Genomic DNA, 16,527 nt, shown 5'->3' on the forward strand with positions numbered 1-16,527 from the left:
ACTCTGCTCACATTCCTCCGTCCACTGAAACTTTGCATTTTTCTATGTTAGCTTGGTCAGCGGCGCTACTATTCTGGAGAAATCCTGCACAAAACGCCTGTAATAGCCTGCCAAACCTAAAAAGCTACGAATCTCTGTAGGAGAAGTAGGTCTGGGCCATTTCTGCACAACTTCTGTCTTCTTAGGATCTACCATAATTCCATCTTTGGATACAACATGCCCCAGAAATGCTACTGAGTCTAGCTAAAATTCACACTTTGAGAACTTAGCATAAAGCCGATGTTCTCGCAATGTCTGTAACACAGTCCTAAGATGATTCCCGCGTTCTCCTTGGCTATGAGAATATACCAGGATATCATCAATAAATACTATTACAAATCTATCCAGAAACGGCTTGAACACCCTATTCATTAAACCCATGAATGCAGCTGGAACATTAGTCAGTCCGAAAGGCATCACAAGAAACTCATAGTGCCCGCAGCGAGTTCTGAAAGCAGTCTTAAAAATATATTCATCTTTGATTCTAAGTTGATGATAACCAGAACAGAGGTCAATATTTGAAAAGTGGGAAGCTTTTTGTAACTCATCAAACATGTCATCTATACGAGGCAAGGGATATTTATTGCGTATTGTTATCTTGTTCAACTGCTTGTAGTCAATGCACATTCTTAGGGATCCGTCTTTCTTCTTTACGAACAATACTGGTGCACCCTATGGAGATATACTCGGTCTGATAAAACCCTTATCTAACAAATCCTGCAGTTGTTGTTTTAGCTCCTTCAACTCTGCTAGTGCCATCCGATATGGCGGTATTGATATGGGTTGTGTGTGAGGTGGCAAATCAATACCAAAATCTATTTCTCGTACTGGAGGCAATCTTGGTAATTCCTCAGGAAATACATCAGAAAATTCTCTCACTACTGGTACATTTTCTATACTAACTGTTTCCTTTCTTGTGTCATTTACAATAGCTATGAGACCCAAGCAACCTTTCTTCAGCAGTCGTTGAGCCTTCATAAAAGATACAAATTTGCAATTCTCTGGAACCTGACCCCCTTTTAGAACAAAACTGGGTTCGTTTGGTATCTCAAACTTGACTATCTTTGAATGATAATAGCCGATAGCATAGCATGAAGATAACTAATCCATTCCTATCAGCATTTCAAAGTCAATCATATCAAGTACAATAAGGTCAGCTAGAGTATCTTTACCCTCAATCTGAATCTAACAAGCACGATACACGTATTCAGCTAATAGAGACTCTCCAACAGGAGTAGCAACTAGAAAAGGTTCATTCAATAGCTCAGGATGTCTACTAAACTTCAAAGCAAAGTACAGGGACACATAGGAGTGAGTAGATCCCGGATCAATCAACGCAAGTGCATCAAATGAACAGACAGAAAGAACACCTGTAACCACAGCATTCGAGGCCTGAGCATCCTGTCTAGTAAATGCAAAAACTCTCGCCTGACCTCTACCAACATTACCTTGTCCTTGATTCACAGTAACACGATCTCCGGCACCTCAACCTTTATTTCCTGTAACTGTAGCACCTAAAGTATTACGAGTAGTCTGAGTAGGTGCAGCTAACTGAATAGAAGCCTGGTTGAAATTTCTCGGAGGCTGAGGGCAATCCCTCAAGTGATGTCCCAACTGGACACACCGAAAGCACTCTCCAGTTAGAACACGACATTGTCCCAAATGTGATCTACCACATGTCTGGCAGACCGGAGTAGTGGCATATATCTGCCCGGAATTATGATGTTCAGAAGATGATGGTCCCCTATTACCCTGTCTGTAATGTGGTATGTATGTGGACTGTGAAGTAGGGGTGTTCAAAACTGAACCGAAACTGAAGCTTAATGGCTTATTGGTATCGGGTTAACGGTTTAACGGACGGAGAACGGATTGAATTTTTTTTATTAACGGCTTATCGGTTTGAGAGTGGATTATTCAATTTTCTTAACAGATAATCCGTTAACCCGTTAAGAATATATATATATATATATATATATATATATATATATATATATATATATATATATATATTACTGCTCTGGACAATATATATTTTTTTTCCAGAAAGATTACCATCTTCCAGAATCATTCATATTTCGTTACAAAACTTTAACTTTAAATAATTTACTATATAGCCAAAGCAAAACCAGGAGACACTGCAATTTCTAACTAGTTTCATGTCAACATTTCTTAGCAAAATCCGAAAGAATAGCAGTAGAAAGGACACAAGCCAGTTACAACGAAATTTACAGAGCAACAATAGCTTCAACCACAACCAGCAGTGACAGCTCGCAGGTTAATACTGCTAATATCAACCATTGCCAAAAGCTAAGCATCATAGTTGAAAACACAATTCATCTGTTACAAAAAAGGCATTTATAATATTTGTCATCATTATAAGGCACTGAAGAATGTCATCATTTCAATCAACTGAAACTAAACCGATAACCGCCCGATAATAGCTAAACTGATACCAATCCTCCGGATATCTTATTGGGTGGCTAGCAGATTAATACATTTAAAAACCGATAATCGATAAGCCAAATCGTTAATAGTAAATAACCGTCCGATCCGCCCGTTAAGCAACCCTACTATGAAGACAAGTTTATCCCTGTCTGAGAACCCTGTTGTTATTGTCCTTGATTTCCTGCTCTTCGATTTTCACTAAAACCGCCACTGAAAAACCCTCTTGTCTTGGCCTTCATACGTAAATCACTAGCTGCACGCTCCTCACGTCGCTTGGTTTCAATCTTTCTAGCAAGGTCGACTGCACCAGAGTAGTATAAAGTCTTCATCTGTTGGGCTACTACAGTGTATAGACGACCAACCAATCCATCAACAAACCTCTGAACTCGAGATTCTTCGGTAGGCACTAAGTAAGGGGCATATCTATCCAACTTACAAAATTTGGTCTTATATGTTGACACATCCATATATGGAGTCTGAACCAATCTCTCAAAGTCTCTAGTATATTTTTGCATCAGGCTGTTTGGAAGAAAATGATTTATGAACAATTTAGTGAATTCGTCCTGCTAGCCTTCCTAGCAATACAGTTTCATACCATGTGTTGGCCATATCCTCTAGTTTGTATGCTGCAAGCTCTACGACTCTCTCACTAGAACATCCTAGAGCACGTAATGCCTTGAGTGTCCCATCCAAGAAACTCTGAGGATCTGCTGAATTATCAGAACCTGCGAATTTTGGTGATTTCAATTTCAGGAACTCTTGTAGGGATACTTCCTTATTCCCGAAAATCTGAGTCTATGCAGGTGTTTGTGTTTGTAAAGTAGCTTGAGGAGCTGAACTTCCACCCTGAGTAGGCACCAATGCCTCTAACACATTCAATAACCTTTCCACTACGTCTGCAGGTAAGGCAACAATAGGCGCAATAGTTGGCACTGGTGGTGGAGCATCCTGAACTCCCTGCCCTTGCACTTGATCTGGCATAGCATCTTGGGGTTGACCCATGCTCCCAACTTCGGGTTGAGGGGCAGCCTGTCTTCTAGTTTGATGAACGACAACTTGACCGCCACACCGGGTAGCACCACGTCCAGCAGATAAGGGTGTGCGTGCCCTAGCCATCTGCGAAAGAAATATTCCAAAGTCAATCTCAAGTCATCTCAACGCACGATCAAAGAATAAAAGAAGGGAAAACATTCCTAGATGTTCAGTAGCCTCACGATTGTCACGCCCCGAACCTAGGAGCGAGACAAGCACCCCGTGCCTCACCTAACCTGGCGTACCAAATTGCGACTAAGGGACTCTGAACACATAATGTCATACTTTGGCCATGGGGCCACCTTGCAAGACAATTTGCGAAGCAAAATATAAAACTGAATGGAAACTAGCACTAACTAAATATCAATATAAAGCTAGGCCGACAAGGCCGTCATAGCTACTACAGCTGACAAACCACCAATTTATACAAACCCAACATACTGCACTAACCAACAGGATATGCCTACAAGCCTCTACTGATAGATGTACTGTGATCGGAACAGGGCCCCGACCTACCCATAACATATATACAGATATACATAAGATGTACACAAAACTCTAGTCCTGGCAACTCCGAAAGACGTGGAGCTTACCGATCAGGCGGAACTCGGGAAACACCTACTGAGGAGGTCTACCCGTCTGTCTGTCTGAACCTGCACGCATGAAATGCAGCCCCCCAAAAAGGGACGTCAGTACGAAATAATGTACCGAGTATGTAAGGCAATAAAATAACTGAAATCTGAAACTGAACTGATAATATGATAACTGAAATTAACTGGGAGTCAAAGATGATCTGGAGATATACTTACCTGCTGATACTGACTCAACTCCTTCAATATAGTAAGTAAAATAATTGTACGGCCTTATAAGGCTCGGTATATATAACTGCTCTGCCATAGTAGGCTCGCTTATAGGCGCTCGGCCATACTAGGCTATGTATCTCGACCATGCTGGGCTCGCTCATAGGTGCTCGGCCACAGTAGGCTCGGTATATAACTTTCCATCTGATCAGAGGTTGCCCAATAGGGGCCTGCCCATCGATTATAGCTCGATGGTAATGAAAATACTGTAATACTGTATATATAGGCTTGCTGCTCTCTTGACTGGAAGAAGACAATACTAAAATTGAATATAGAGTCTCGATAAGGAATAATATTGTAACTTATGAGACTAGAATAGTGTGAATAAATTCATGAATATGAACTTCTCTTTTTGTCTCATTACTAACACATGTAGCTACGAGATCATGCCAAAATGAAGGAAGGCTTAGCCTTAACATACCTTATCACAATCTTTTCAATCACCAAGTTGAACTCACCTCTTCGCACCTTAATCTACAAGAATGATAATAATACTATCGTTAAGTTACGAAAGGTACAACTATCGCACAACGAACGACAAACCTATTTTGTATTAAAACGGGCAGCATCTCCCCTATAATATGCCCTTCCTCCAACTTCAAGATAACACCAACAATACAAGGACAGAACAATAACAACATATATACATCATTTTCCAGCCCTATATACACCATCAAATACTACAAAACAGCCCAACACACCCCAATCTCTTCGTACACAAAACGACCACCGTAGTAGTGTCAAACGACCCGAAAATGTTATGACGAATGACCAGCCAACCACCCTACATTTATATGGTGTTTATAAACCCCCTTCCTCCTCCAAGACTCCACAAAATAGTAATAAAACACGCAGCCCAACAGCAACACAAAACAATCCACAAAACAGTCCGCTACAAGTGAATAACTCGAACTCACGGCTTCCGATCACCATCCCGTGAGTTCTTACAAGTATAGAACGACTTACCATGAATTTACAGAAGAAAAAATGGATGAAAGAGAGCAGTAAACTCACCTTATTTGTTGGATAACTCAGCTCCTATCTTGATTCTTCAAACTCTAAGTTTTACCTCCAATTGGAACTTGAAAGGGAGAGAAAATCAATTAGGGTTTGTGGGAAATTTTTGGGAGGATTCTTTGCAGAGCTTATGTCTGGTTATTATGCTCTATTTTAAGTCTAATATATGAAGAAAATAGGCCCTTAAAAGGCCTCTTTGGACGACCCGAAATGGCCCATTTTTGGGCTTTCATTTAAGCAAGTAGGTGACACACCTACTTGTCACCTAGCAGCTTGCGCAGTATCGCAAAAATGCACATATCTCTCTACTCCGATGTCGTATTGACAAATGGTTTAATGCGTTGGAAAATAGACTCATAGATCTTTAATTTGATGTGTGGAACACACCATAACTCTAAGTATATTGGGAGAAAATTGCAGTTACATTTGACCCAAAGTTTCAGTAAAACTTATGAATGTAACTTGTGATGACTTTCATCGACTTTTGTTCCACAACTCGCTTGACTTAAAAACATAACACACGGATGTAATACGACTAATATAAATCATAACATAATCTCTTTATCATGTTAATCACCCTAGTCTCACCCCAAAGGTACATGTTATAACATTCCCAACTTGTCGACTTTCGATGAAACATTGTTTTATTTAATTGCTTTAGCTTCTGAACTGTCCAACCCTCTTTGTACTTGTTGTTCATGATCTTCAATATTTGTAACCTCAGAGGTAACATGATTAACTTACTTTATATACTTTTAAATATTATCTCATTTTTTTGTCCTACATTAGTTTGCTTACGACGCATTTTTACATACGAAAATATAGGGTGTAACATCACTCCCCCTTGGGAACATTCGTCCTCGAATGTTTACTCTTGGAGACTTTGGAAACTTTTTCCAGAGTATCCTTCGTACACTAGGTTAAAACCAACCTGCACGTAGCCAGAAACATACTATGCATGCCACACATGGCCAATCTTTATAAATAGCAGCAATTTGCCTCACCGACCGTAAATCATAAATATTGAAAGTGAAAAATAAAAGCTTACCTGATGACCTGCTAGCCTACATAGAGCTATGTTGTAGCGTCCCATCTCGAACCATATCTTCATTTTGAAATAGGTGGGGGTATTTAGACTTCATTTCTTCCTCCGATTCCCACGTCATCTCTTCTACATTCTTGCTCCTCCATAAAACCTTTACGGAAGCTACCTCCTTATTTCGTAGATTGCGGATTTGTCGGTCTAGGATGGCAACTGGAATTTCCTCGTATGACAAGTCCTCTGTAATCTGTACATCATCCGTGGGCACCACTCGGGTAGGATCGCCAATGCACTTCCGTAGCATAGATACGTGAAAAACCGGATGGACAGACTCCAATTCTGAGGGCAACTCTAACTCATAAGCTAGTTGGCCCACTCTCCGAATGATCCTATAAGGCCCAATATACCGTGGGCTAAGCTTTCCTTTCTTGCCAAACCTCATCACGCCCTTCATAGGTGATACCTTTAAGAATACCCAGTCATTAATCCTGAACTCTAAGTCTCGTCGCCGCACGTCAAAATATGACTTCTGACGACTCTGAGCTGTCAACAGTCGCTCCCGGATAACCTTTACTTTCTCTACGGCCTGCTGAACCAGGTCTGGCCCATGTAACCCAGATTCTCCAACATCAAACCACCCTATAGGAGATCTGCACTTACGCCCATACAAAGCCTCGTACGGAGCCATCTGGATACTGGAGTGGTAACTGTTATTATATGCAAACTCGATAAGAGGTAGATGTTCATCCCAACTTCTTTTAAAATCCAACACACATACTCGTAACATATCCTCGAGCGTCTGAATTGTGCGCTCGGCTTGTCCATCAGTCTGTGGATGAAAAGCTGTGCTGAGATTCACCTGAGTCCCTAGACCTCTCTGAAATGACCTCCAAAAATGTGCTGTAAACTGAGCCCCACGGTCAGATATAATAGAAACTGGTACTCCGTGTAGCCGCACTATCTCCTTAATATATAACTTTGCATAATCTTCTGCTGTATATGTAGATCTGACTGGTAGGAAGTGAGCTGATTTCGTGAGCCTATCGACTATCACCCATATGGAATCGAACTTACGATTAGAACGAGGTAAACCCATGATAAAGTCCATGTTTATCGCCTCCCATTTCCATGTCGGGATCTCTATAGTCTGCATTAGCCCTCCGGGCTTCTGGTGTTCTACCTTCACTTGCTGGCAACTAGTACATTGGGCGACAAACTCAGCAATGTTCTTCTTCATATCATTCCACCAGTACATATCCTTAATGTCATGATACATCTTCGTCGATCCAGGGTGGATGGAATACCATGAATAATGTGCCTCTGACATAATCCTGTCTCGTAGCCCTGCTACATCTGGAACACACAAACGACCCTTGTATCTGAGAACCCCATCTCCCTTGAGCTCTAACAATGGCTTCTTCTGCTGCGAAACTCGCTCTCTCAACTCGACCAACTCTGGGTCCTCGTACTGCCTTTCCTTGACTTCAGCTATGAGGGATGATTTTGCAGTGTTTTGGATTACAACTCCACCATCCTCAGAATCTACTAACCGAACCCCCAACGAAGCCAATTGATGAATATCTCTAGCTAATTGTCTTTTCTCGGGCTCTACATGTGCTAAGCTACCCATAGATCGGCGACTTAAGGCATCTGCTACAACATTAGCTTTCCCTGGATGGTAGAGAATGTTAACATCGTAATCTTTCAATAACTCAAGCCATCGCCTCTGTCGCAAATTCAACTCTTTCTGCTTGAAAATATATTGTAGGCTTTTATGATCAGTAAATATATCAACATGAACACCATATAAATAATGCCGCCATATCTTAAGTGCATGGACAACCGCAGCTAACTCGAGGTCGTGGGTCGGATAATTCCTCTCGTGCTTCCTCAACTGCCTTGAAGCATATGCAATTACCTTCCCATGTTGCATCAGGACACATCCTAACCCGACACCTGATGCATCACAATACACGGCATAACCCTCTAGACCCTCTGGAAGTGTTAGAACTGGAGCTGAGGTCAACTTGTTCTTAAGCTCTTGGAAACTCCGCTCACAAGCCTCTGTCCATTGAAACTTAGTTTCTTTCTGTGTCAACTTCGTCAATGGTGCCGAAAGGGAAGAAAAACCCTCTACGAACCTCCGATAGTATCCTGCTAAGCCTAGAAAGCTACGAACCTCTGTCGGAGTGGTAGGTCTAGGCCAAGATTTCACGGCCTCAATCTTCTGAGTGTCCACCTTTATCCCTTCATCTGATACAATATGCCCCAAGAATGCTACAGACTTCAACCAGAACTCACATTTAGAAAACTTAGCATACAACTTACGATCACGGAGGGTTTGGAGTACCGCTCGCAGGTGGTCCGCATGCTCATCCTCTGAACGGGAATAAACCAGAATATCATCAATAAATACTATCACGAACAGATCTAAAAATGGCCGGAATAGGCTATTCATCAAGTCCATAAATACAGCGGGTGCATTAGTCAACCCGAAGGACATGACAAGGAACTCGAAGTGGCCATATCGGGTCCTGAAGGCTGTCTTCGGAATATCTTTTTCCCGAACTCTGACCTGGTGGTACCCCGACCTCAAATCAATCTTGGAAAAGCATCTAGCTCCCTGCAACTGATCAAACAAGTCATCGATCCTTGGAAGTGGATACTTATTCTTAATAGTTACCTTGTTCAACTGCCTATAATCGATACACATCCTCAGCGAGCCGTCTTTCTTCCGCACAAATAGTACCGGTGCACCCCAAGGTGAGGTACTGGGCCTAATGTAACCTTTCTCCAGCAAATCTTTTAACTGCTCCTTCAACTCCTTCAATTCGGCAGGTGCCATTCTATACGGAGGGACGGATATTGGTTGAGTTCCTGGAAGCAAATCGATGCTAAAATCAATCTCTCGCTCTGGAGGAATACCTGGAAGCTCATCTGGAAACACATCTGCATACTCTTTGACTATGGGAATAGACTGAAGTGTAGGTATCTCAGCATCTGCATCTCTAACTCGCACAATATGATAAATGCACCCTTTTGCGATCATTTTCCTCGCCTTCAGATAGGAAATAAACCTACCTCTGGGTGTTGGTGTATTACCTACCCATTCAAGGACTGGCTCACCCGGAAAATGAAATTTGGCTACCTTTGCTCGGCAATCAACTGTGGCATAGCAAGCTGCCAACCAGTCCATGCCCATGATAGCATCAAAGTCCATCATCTCTAGCTCAACTAGGTCAGCTGAGGTCTGACGACTACAAATTGTCACCGTACAACCTCGGTAAACCCGTCTAGCAATAATCGATTCTCCGACCGGTGTAGATACCGCAAAAGGATCACTTAGTATTTCAGGCACTATACCAAACTTCCTCGCGACAAATGGGGTAATATACGATAAAGTAGATCCTGGGTCTATCAAAGCATAAGCATCGTGAGAGAAAATGGTTAATATACCTGTCACAACGTCTGGTGAAGACTCCTGGTCCTGTCGACCCGCTAAAGCATAGATACGGTTCTGATTACCACTTGAACTGGAACCTCTACCTCTGCCTCGACCTCTACCAGCCGAAGACTGAGACTCACGCCTTGAAGGATGCACGGACATAGACGATCCTGTTGCTGAACTCGCTGGTTGTGCCATTCCCCCAGAATCTCTATTTGGGCAATCTCGCATCATATGCCCCGGACGCCCACATGTATAACAAGCATCAGAACCTGCTCGGCATTGACCCAAGTGTCCTCTACCACAGATGTCACACCGCGGAGGAAATGACCATGTCTGCGCAGAACCTCGTTGTCGCTGCAAACCCGACGCCCGTGAGCTCTCACCTGGTCCTGACTGAGTATAGCGGTCATACCCGTAACCCTGTAACTGAGGTGGCGGAGGCCTAGGTGGCCGTCCGAAGTACTGGGTCCTATAACTACCCTGAGATTGCTCCTGAGACCTGGGAAATCTCATCCTCTTACGTTGCCCTTGCTCAGCCCTCTCTGTACCCTGCTGCCGACGCCTACCCCTTTCTATATTCTGGGCGAATGCCTGAATCCGGGAGATATCCATACTATCCTGCAATGCAGCGGTGGCACATGCCTCGGTTAACTCTGGGGCTAACCCTGCTATAAACCTGTGAATCCTGTCCCGCATAGTAGAAACTATGGATGGTGCATATCTGGCCAATGAGTCAAAACGGAGACTATACTCTCGAACACTCATATTACCCTGCTTGAGGGCTAGAAACTGATCGACTCGAGCCTGTCGGATCTCCCGCGGTAAGTACTGGTCAAGGAAAGCATCTGAAAAATTCTCCCAAATAGCTGGAGGTGTATCACGTCCCCTGGACCTCTCCCATCCCTCATACCAAAGGATGGCTATATCTCGGAGTCGAAAAGCTGCTAGCTCAACTGCCTCTTTCTCCGTGGCATGCATAACACGAAAGATCCTGTGAAGCTGATCTATGAAATCCTGCGGGTCCTCCCTCTGATCTGTCCCCGTGAACTCTGGGGGACTCAAAGCAATAAACTCTCGGACCCTTGAACTCCCAGACCCCTCAGAAGTTCCTGCACTAGCTGATGCCCTAGCATGTTGCTGGGTAGCTACCAACTGTGTCAACAAATGCACCGCACTCCTTAAGTCCTGATCTGATGGAAGTGGAGGGGGAACTGGATGTGCGGTTTCCCTAGGAATCTCCGTAGTTGGTGGAGGAGCCGGTAATGGCTGAGTAGGGGTCTCACCTTGAGCCTCAGACTGGGCCCCATCTACTGGGGGTACCCTGTTGGTCCCCTCACCTACTACTGTATCTCTCCTCTGGCTAGCCGTAGTCTTCCTAGTCACCATCATCTGTGCATGCAAACACCAACACATAAGTTTAATTCAAATTTCCTATAACTCAGTTCTATAGCACGATTTAGATTTCAAAGAAGTGTAACCAACTCCTAAATGCCCTGTAGTTCCTTGCTTATATAATGTGGTGCACAACACATCTATAAACAAGACCCTACTAGACACGGCTTGTAGACTCCCTAGGACAGAACTGCTCTGATACCAAGTTTGTCACGCCCCGAACCTAGGAGCGAGACAAGCACCCCGTGCCTCACCTAACCTGGCGTACCAAATTGCGACTAAGGGACTCTGAACACATAATGTCATACTTTGGCCATGGGGCCACCTTGCAAGACAATTTGCGAAGCAAAATATAAAACTGAATGGAAACTAGCACTAACTAAATATCAATATAAAGCTAGGCCGACAAGGCCGTCATAGCTACTACAGCTGACAAACCACCAATTTATACAAACCCAACATACTGCACTAACCAACAGGATATGCCTACAAGCCTCTACTGATAGATGTACTGTGATCGGAACAGGGCCCCGACCTACCCATAACATATATACAGATATACATAAGATGTACACAAAACTCTAGTCCTGGCAACTCCGAAAGACGTGGAGCTTACCGATCAGGCGGAACTCGGGAAACACCTACTGAGGAGGTCTACCCGTCTGTCTGTCTGAACCTGCACGCATGAAATGCAGCGCCCCCAAAAAGGGACGTCAGTACGAAATAATGTACCGAGTATGTAAGGCAATAAAATAACTGAAATCTGAAACTGAACTGATAATATGATAACTGAAATTAACTGGGAGTCAAAGATGATCTGGAGATATACTTACCTGCTGATACTGACTCAACTCCTTCAATATAGTAAGTAAAATAATTGTACGGCCTTATAAGGCTCGGTATATATAACTGCTCTGCCATAGTAGGCTCGCTTATAGGCGCTCGGCCATACTAGGCTATGTATCTCGACCATGCTGGGCTCGCTCATAGGCGCTCGGCCACAGTAGGCTCGGTATATAACTTTCCATCTGATCAGAGGTTGCCCAATAGGGGCCTGCCCATCGATTATAGCTCGATGGTAATGAAAATACTGTAATACTGTATATATAGGCTTGCTGCTCTCTTGACTGGAAGAAGACAATACTAAAATTGAATATAGAGTCTCGATAAGGAATAATATTGTAACTTATGAGACTAGAATAGTGTGAATAAATTCATGAATATGAACTTCTCTTTTTGTCTCATTACTAACACATGTAGCTACGAGATCATGCCAAAATGAAGGAAGGCTTAGCCTTAACATACCTTATCACAATCTTTTCAATCACCAAGTTGAACTCACCTCTTCGCACCTTAATCTACAAGAATGATAATAATACTATCGTTAAGTTACGAAAGGTACAACTATCGCACAACGAACGACAAACCTATTTTGTATTAAAACAGGCAGCATCTCCCCTATAATATGCCCTTCCTCCAACTTCAAGATAACACCAACAATACAAGGACAGAACAATAACAACATATATACATCATTTTCCAGCCCTATATACACCATCAAATACTACAAAACAGCCCAACACACCCCAATCTCTTCGTACACAAAACGACCACCGTAGTAGTGTCAAACGACCCGAAAATGTTATGACGAATGACCAGCCAACCACCCTACATTTATATGGTGTTTATAAACCCCCTTCCTCCTCCAAGACTCCACAAAATAGTAATAAAACACGCAGCCCAACAGCAACACAAAACAGTCCACAAAACAGTCCGCTACAAGTGAATAACTCGAACTCACGGCTTCCGATCACCATCCCGTGAGTTCTTACAAGTATAGAACGACTTACCATGAATTTACAGAAGAAAAAATGGATGAAAGAGAGCAGTAAACTCACCTTATTTGTTGGATAACTCAGCTCCTATCTTGATTCTTCAAACTCTAAGTTTTACCTCCAATTGGAACTTGAAAGGGAGAGAAAATCAATTAGGGTTTGTGGGAAATTTTTGGGAGGATTCTTTGCAGAGCTTATGTCTGGTTATTATGCTCTATTTTAAGTCTAATATATGAAGAAAATAGGCCCTTAAAAGGCCTCTTTGGACGACCCGAAATAGCCCATTTTTGGGCTTTCATTTAAGCAAGTAGGTGACACACCTACTTGTCACCTAGCAGCTTGCGCAGTATCGCAAAAATGCACATATCTCTCTACTCCGATGTCGTATTGACAAATGGTTTAATGCGTTGGAAAATAGACTCATAGATCTTTAATTTGATGTGTGGAACACACCATAACTCTAAGTATATTGGGAGAAAATTGCAGTTACATTTGACCCAAAGTTTCAGTAAAACTTATGAATGTAACTTGTGATGACTTTCATCGACTTTTGTTCCACAACTCGCTTGACTTAAAAACATAACACACGGATGTAATACGACTAATATAAATCATAACATAATCTCTTTATCATGTTAATCACCCTAGTCTCACCCCAAAGGTACATGTTATAACATTCCCAACTTGTCGACTTTCGATGAAACATTGTTTTATTTAATTGCTTTAGCTTCTGAACTGTCCAACCCTCTTTGTACTTGTTGTTCATGATCTTCAATATTTGTAACCTCAGAGGTAACATGATTAACTTACTTTATATACTTTTAAATATTATCTCATTTTTTTGTCCTACATTAGTTTGCTTACGACGCATTTTTACATACGAAAATATAGGGTGTAACAACGATCATAAGTATAGGTGCCTACATACCCATGAACAAGACTCTACTAAACATTGCTCCATGACTCGGAACTTAAATCCTAAGCTCTGATACCAACATTGTCACGGCCCAAATTAGGATCATGACCGGCACTTAGGAGCAAGTGCCCCCAAGTAAGCCTCATCGGTATTTTACAGAAAAACGGACAGAGTTTCACCTGTTTTTGGGCTATCCAAAAATTTTCTTGTCTCAAAATCAACAACCAACCATCCTAATGTCAAACCAACAATCGACAACTTATCAATTAACCAAAACAAGTCTCCACCATTACTAATCAACCCACTAACAACCAAAAATACTAATTTATCTCTAATTTCGATAAAAAAGTGCAATACTCATCATAAGTCTATAATAACGAAAGGATACTCATGACGCTAAAAGAATGACTATGGAGTGACTCTACGAGTTTATAGAAAAGACCATAACAATAAATAAAATCTCCGCCCACGCGAACAAGTGCGAGGCTCACCAAGAACTATCAACATGTGCGCTCTAATTAACAAAATCCTCGTTCGCGTCAACTGCTGTCTTTGTAAAAATGAATTAACGGGGAATGAGGCGCTAGCTCAGTGAGTAATAACACTTAACCACAACCGTTTTTAATGGGGATAAGTCAGAAAACATGCTAGTATATCAAAAAGAAAATAACATGAGAATGCCCTTTCAGAAACAATAAATAATTTTCAGTCTCATCATATTTTTCTTGTAGTATAATGCAATTAACAATTCAATAATAAGCTCGGTAACCACTGTATAATATCAATATTCACATTTGGAAGGTTTCAATGAACGGATCATGTAATCGGTATAACTGTGGACTTCTTCGCAAGAAGTCAAATATAACGGTAGTCCCTACTCGAGGAAAATCGGTAATGGTATGCTAGTTCTATCTTCCCACTAGCGAGGGCTATAACGGTAATCGATAATTACAAGGTGCACCAGGTGTAACGAATCCGTCGTTAGCTACAGGATCCTTCAATGTCTACTCCCATTATACTTGTCTCTGTAATCCTTATATACTCGTAAAAAATATTTTAAAACAATATAGGGCATTTCAGTTCTTATCAAATCATATAATTTCATTTCGATAACAGTAAATTCAAGTAACGGTAAAACAGATCTAGTGACAATGATAATATTTAAAACAACGGTAATTATCTCGAATAATTATTTCGGTATCATATCGAGTAAAAGACTTGTCCCACATGCATCCCAAAATAATCAGTAACATATTCATATTAAAAATCATGTGTAAATCATGCAAGTTATGAAAACACAAATTGCGGTAAGATTACTACTCACAATACTCGTGCCGAAATACCAAATGCTTCACCTCGAGCAATTCGTACAAATTCCTCCAATTAATCTATAATTACATAATACCAATCTCATGTTAATTGCCTCATTTAGGCTAAATCCATCACTAATTTAGAATACCCAATCCTCCGAGTTTTATATTTTATCATCAATTCGCCGAATTATATTTACTCATGCTATGTGTAATTTAAATTAGTCCAAAATCTTTTAAATAAAAAGTTATTTGTATGGTTTATTACTTGTACTGTTCAATTTCCTTAATCGTGTGCATAAATTGAAATTAAAATAATATTATTGTCCATAATATTCCTTCTTAATTGGTACTTATCTTTTGTGCTCAATACTAGACTTACCACAATCAAACCCAATTCGATATTGTCATTGCAATACAGTTAAACACCAAAACTCAATCCTTGTACCTAACTTAATTTACACCTAACAAAGATCATATATAATGAGACTAGTTGAAGTACAAATACATCAATACCCTTCTTTTTCCAAGTGAATTTATCCTACAGTAACTTTGCCCAACTTCCAATTGCATAATTTGTCCAGAATAATTCTTATTGGTATTAAATTTCTTATACCTTGTGAATCCCTTTAAATATATAAACTGAGACAAAAAAATTACCAGAGGAAAAGAACCAAGATGAGAAATTTGAGTATTACCCGTAAGAACTTGTACATATTTAAAATTTCTCAAGGTTTGGTTCCAGCCTTCTTCTTCTTCTTCTTCTTCTCCTTTTGAATTTTTTTTCCGGCATTTCTGAAGCTTCTGCTTCTGCGTAACAGCCAGCCCTCCTTTTGCCCTTTCTTTTCTTTTGGCAAATGGGCTTCGGCCCTTTTGATTTACTCTTTTTTTATTTGTTTTGGTATTACAACACAACACGTTCCCCACAGCGGTAGAAAATATCTGGTTCAAACCATGATAGAAACCATCAATAATACTTTGAAACCCATTTGCACATAACCAAGCTATCAAAACTGAATTTCTCTAACTCGACCAAGCCACTCATGTCACCAAACCCAAGAATATTGCCACCAAAACATCTGTAGAGCCTCACCATATCATAATCACCCAAAAGAACCGAGCATACCATTACCATATTGGTCTAGCCTACTACCCAGTTGTCCTATTTTCTCCGAGTTTCTTCTGAATTAC

General features: G+C 41.3%; 1 protein-coding gene and 1 long non-coding RNA gene across 2 annotated transcripts; both read right to left on the reverse strand.

Moving 5' to 3' along the window:
• Positions 1-711: 711 nt before the first annotated feature.
• Positions 712-2,357, reverse strand: LOC138892963 (uncharacterized). The gene is made up of 4 exons (XM_070176724.1): positions 2,269-2,357; positions 1,530-1,795; positions 1,243-1,409; positions 712-1,140 (listed from the first exon to the last, which is right to left on the reverse strand). The coding sequence occupies exons 1-4, from the start codon at positions 2,355-2,357 to the stop codon at positions 712-714; spliced, it is 951 nt and encodes a 316-aa protein (XP_070032825.1).
• An 11,935-nt stretch (positions 2,358-14,292) lies between these two features.
• Positions 14,293-16,089, reverse strand: LOC108948410 (uncharacterized). The gene is made up of 2 exons (XR_011408158.1): positions 16,035-16,089; positions 14,293-15,414 (listed from the first exon to the last, which is right to left on the reverse strand). It is a non-coding gene; the product is annotated as an uncharacterized lncRNA (long non-coding RNA).
• Positions 16,090-16,527: the final 438 nt, after the last annotated feature.

The sequence above is a fragment of the Nicotiana tomentosiformis genome, chromosome 5 (assembly GCF_000390325.3).
Source record: "Nicotiana tomentosiformis chromosome 5, ASM39032v3, whole genome shotgun sequence".
NCBI lineage: Eukaryota > Viridiplantae > Streptophyta > Magnoliopsida > Solanales > Solanaceae > Nicotiana > Nicotiana tomentosiformis.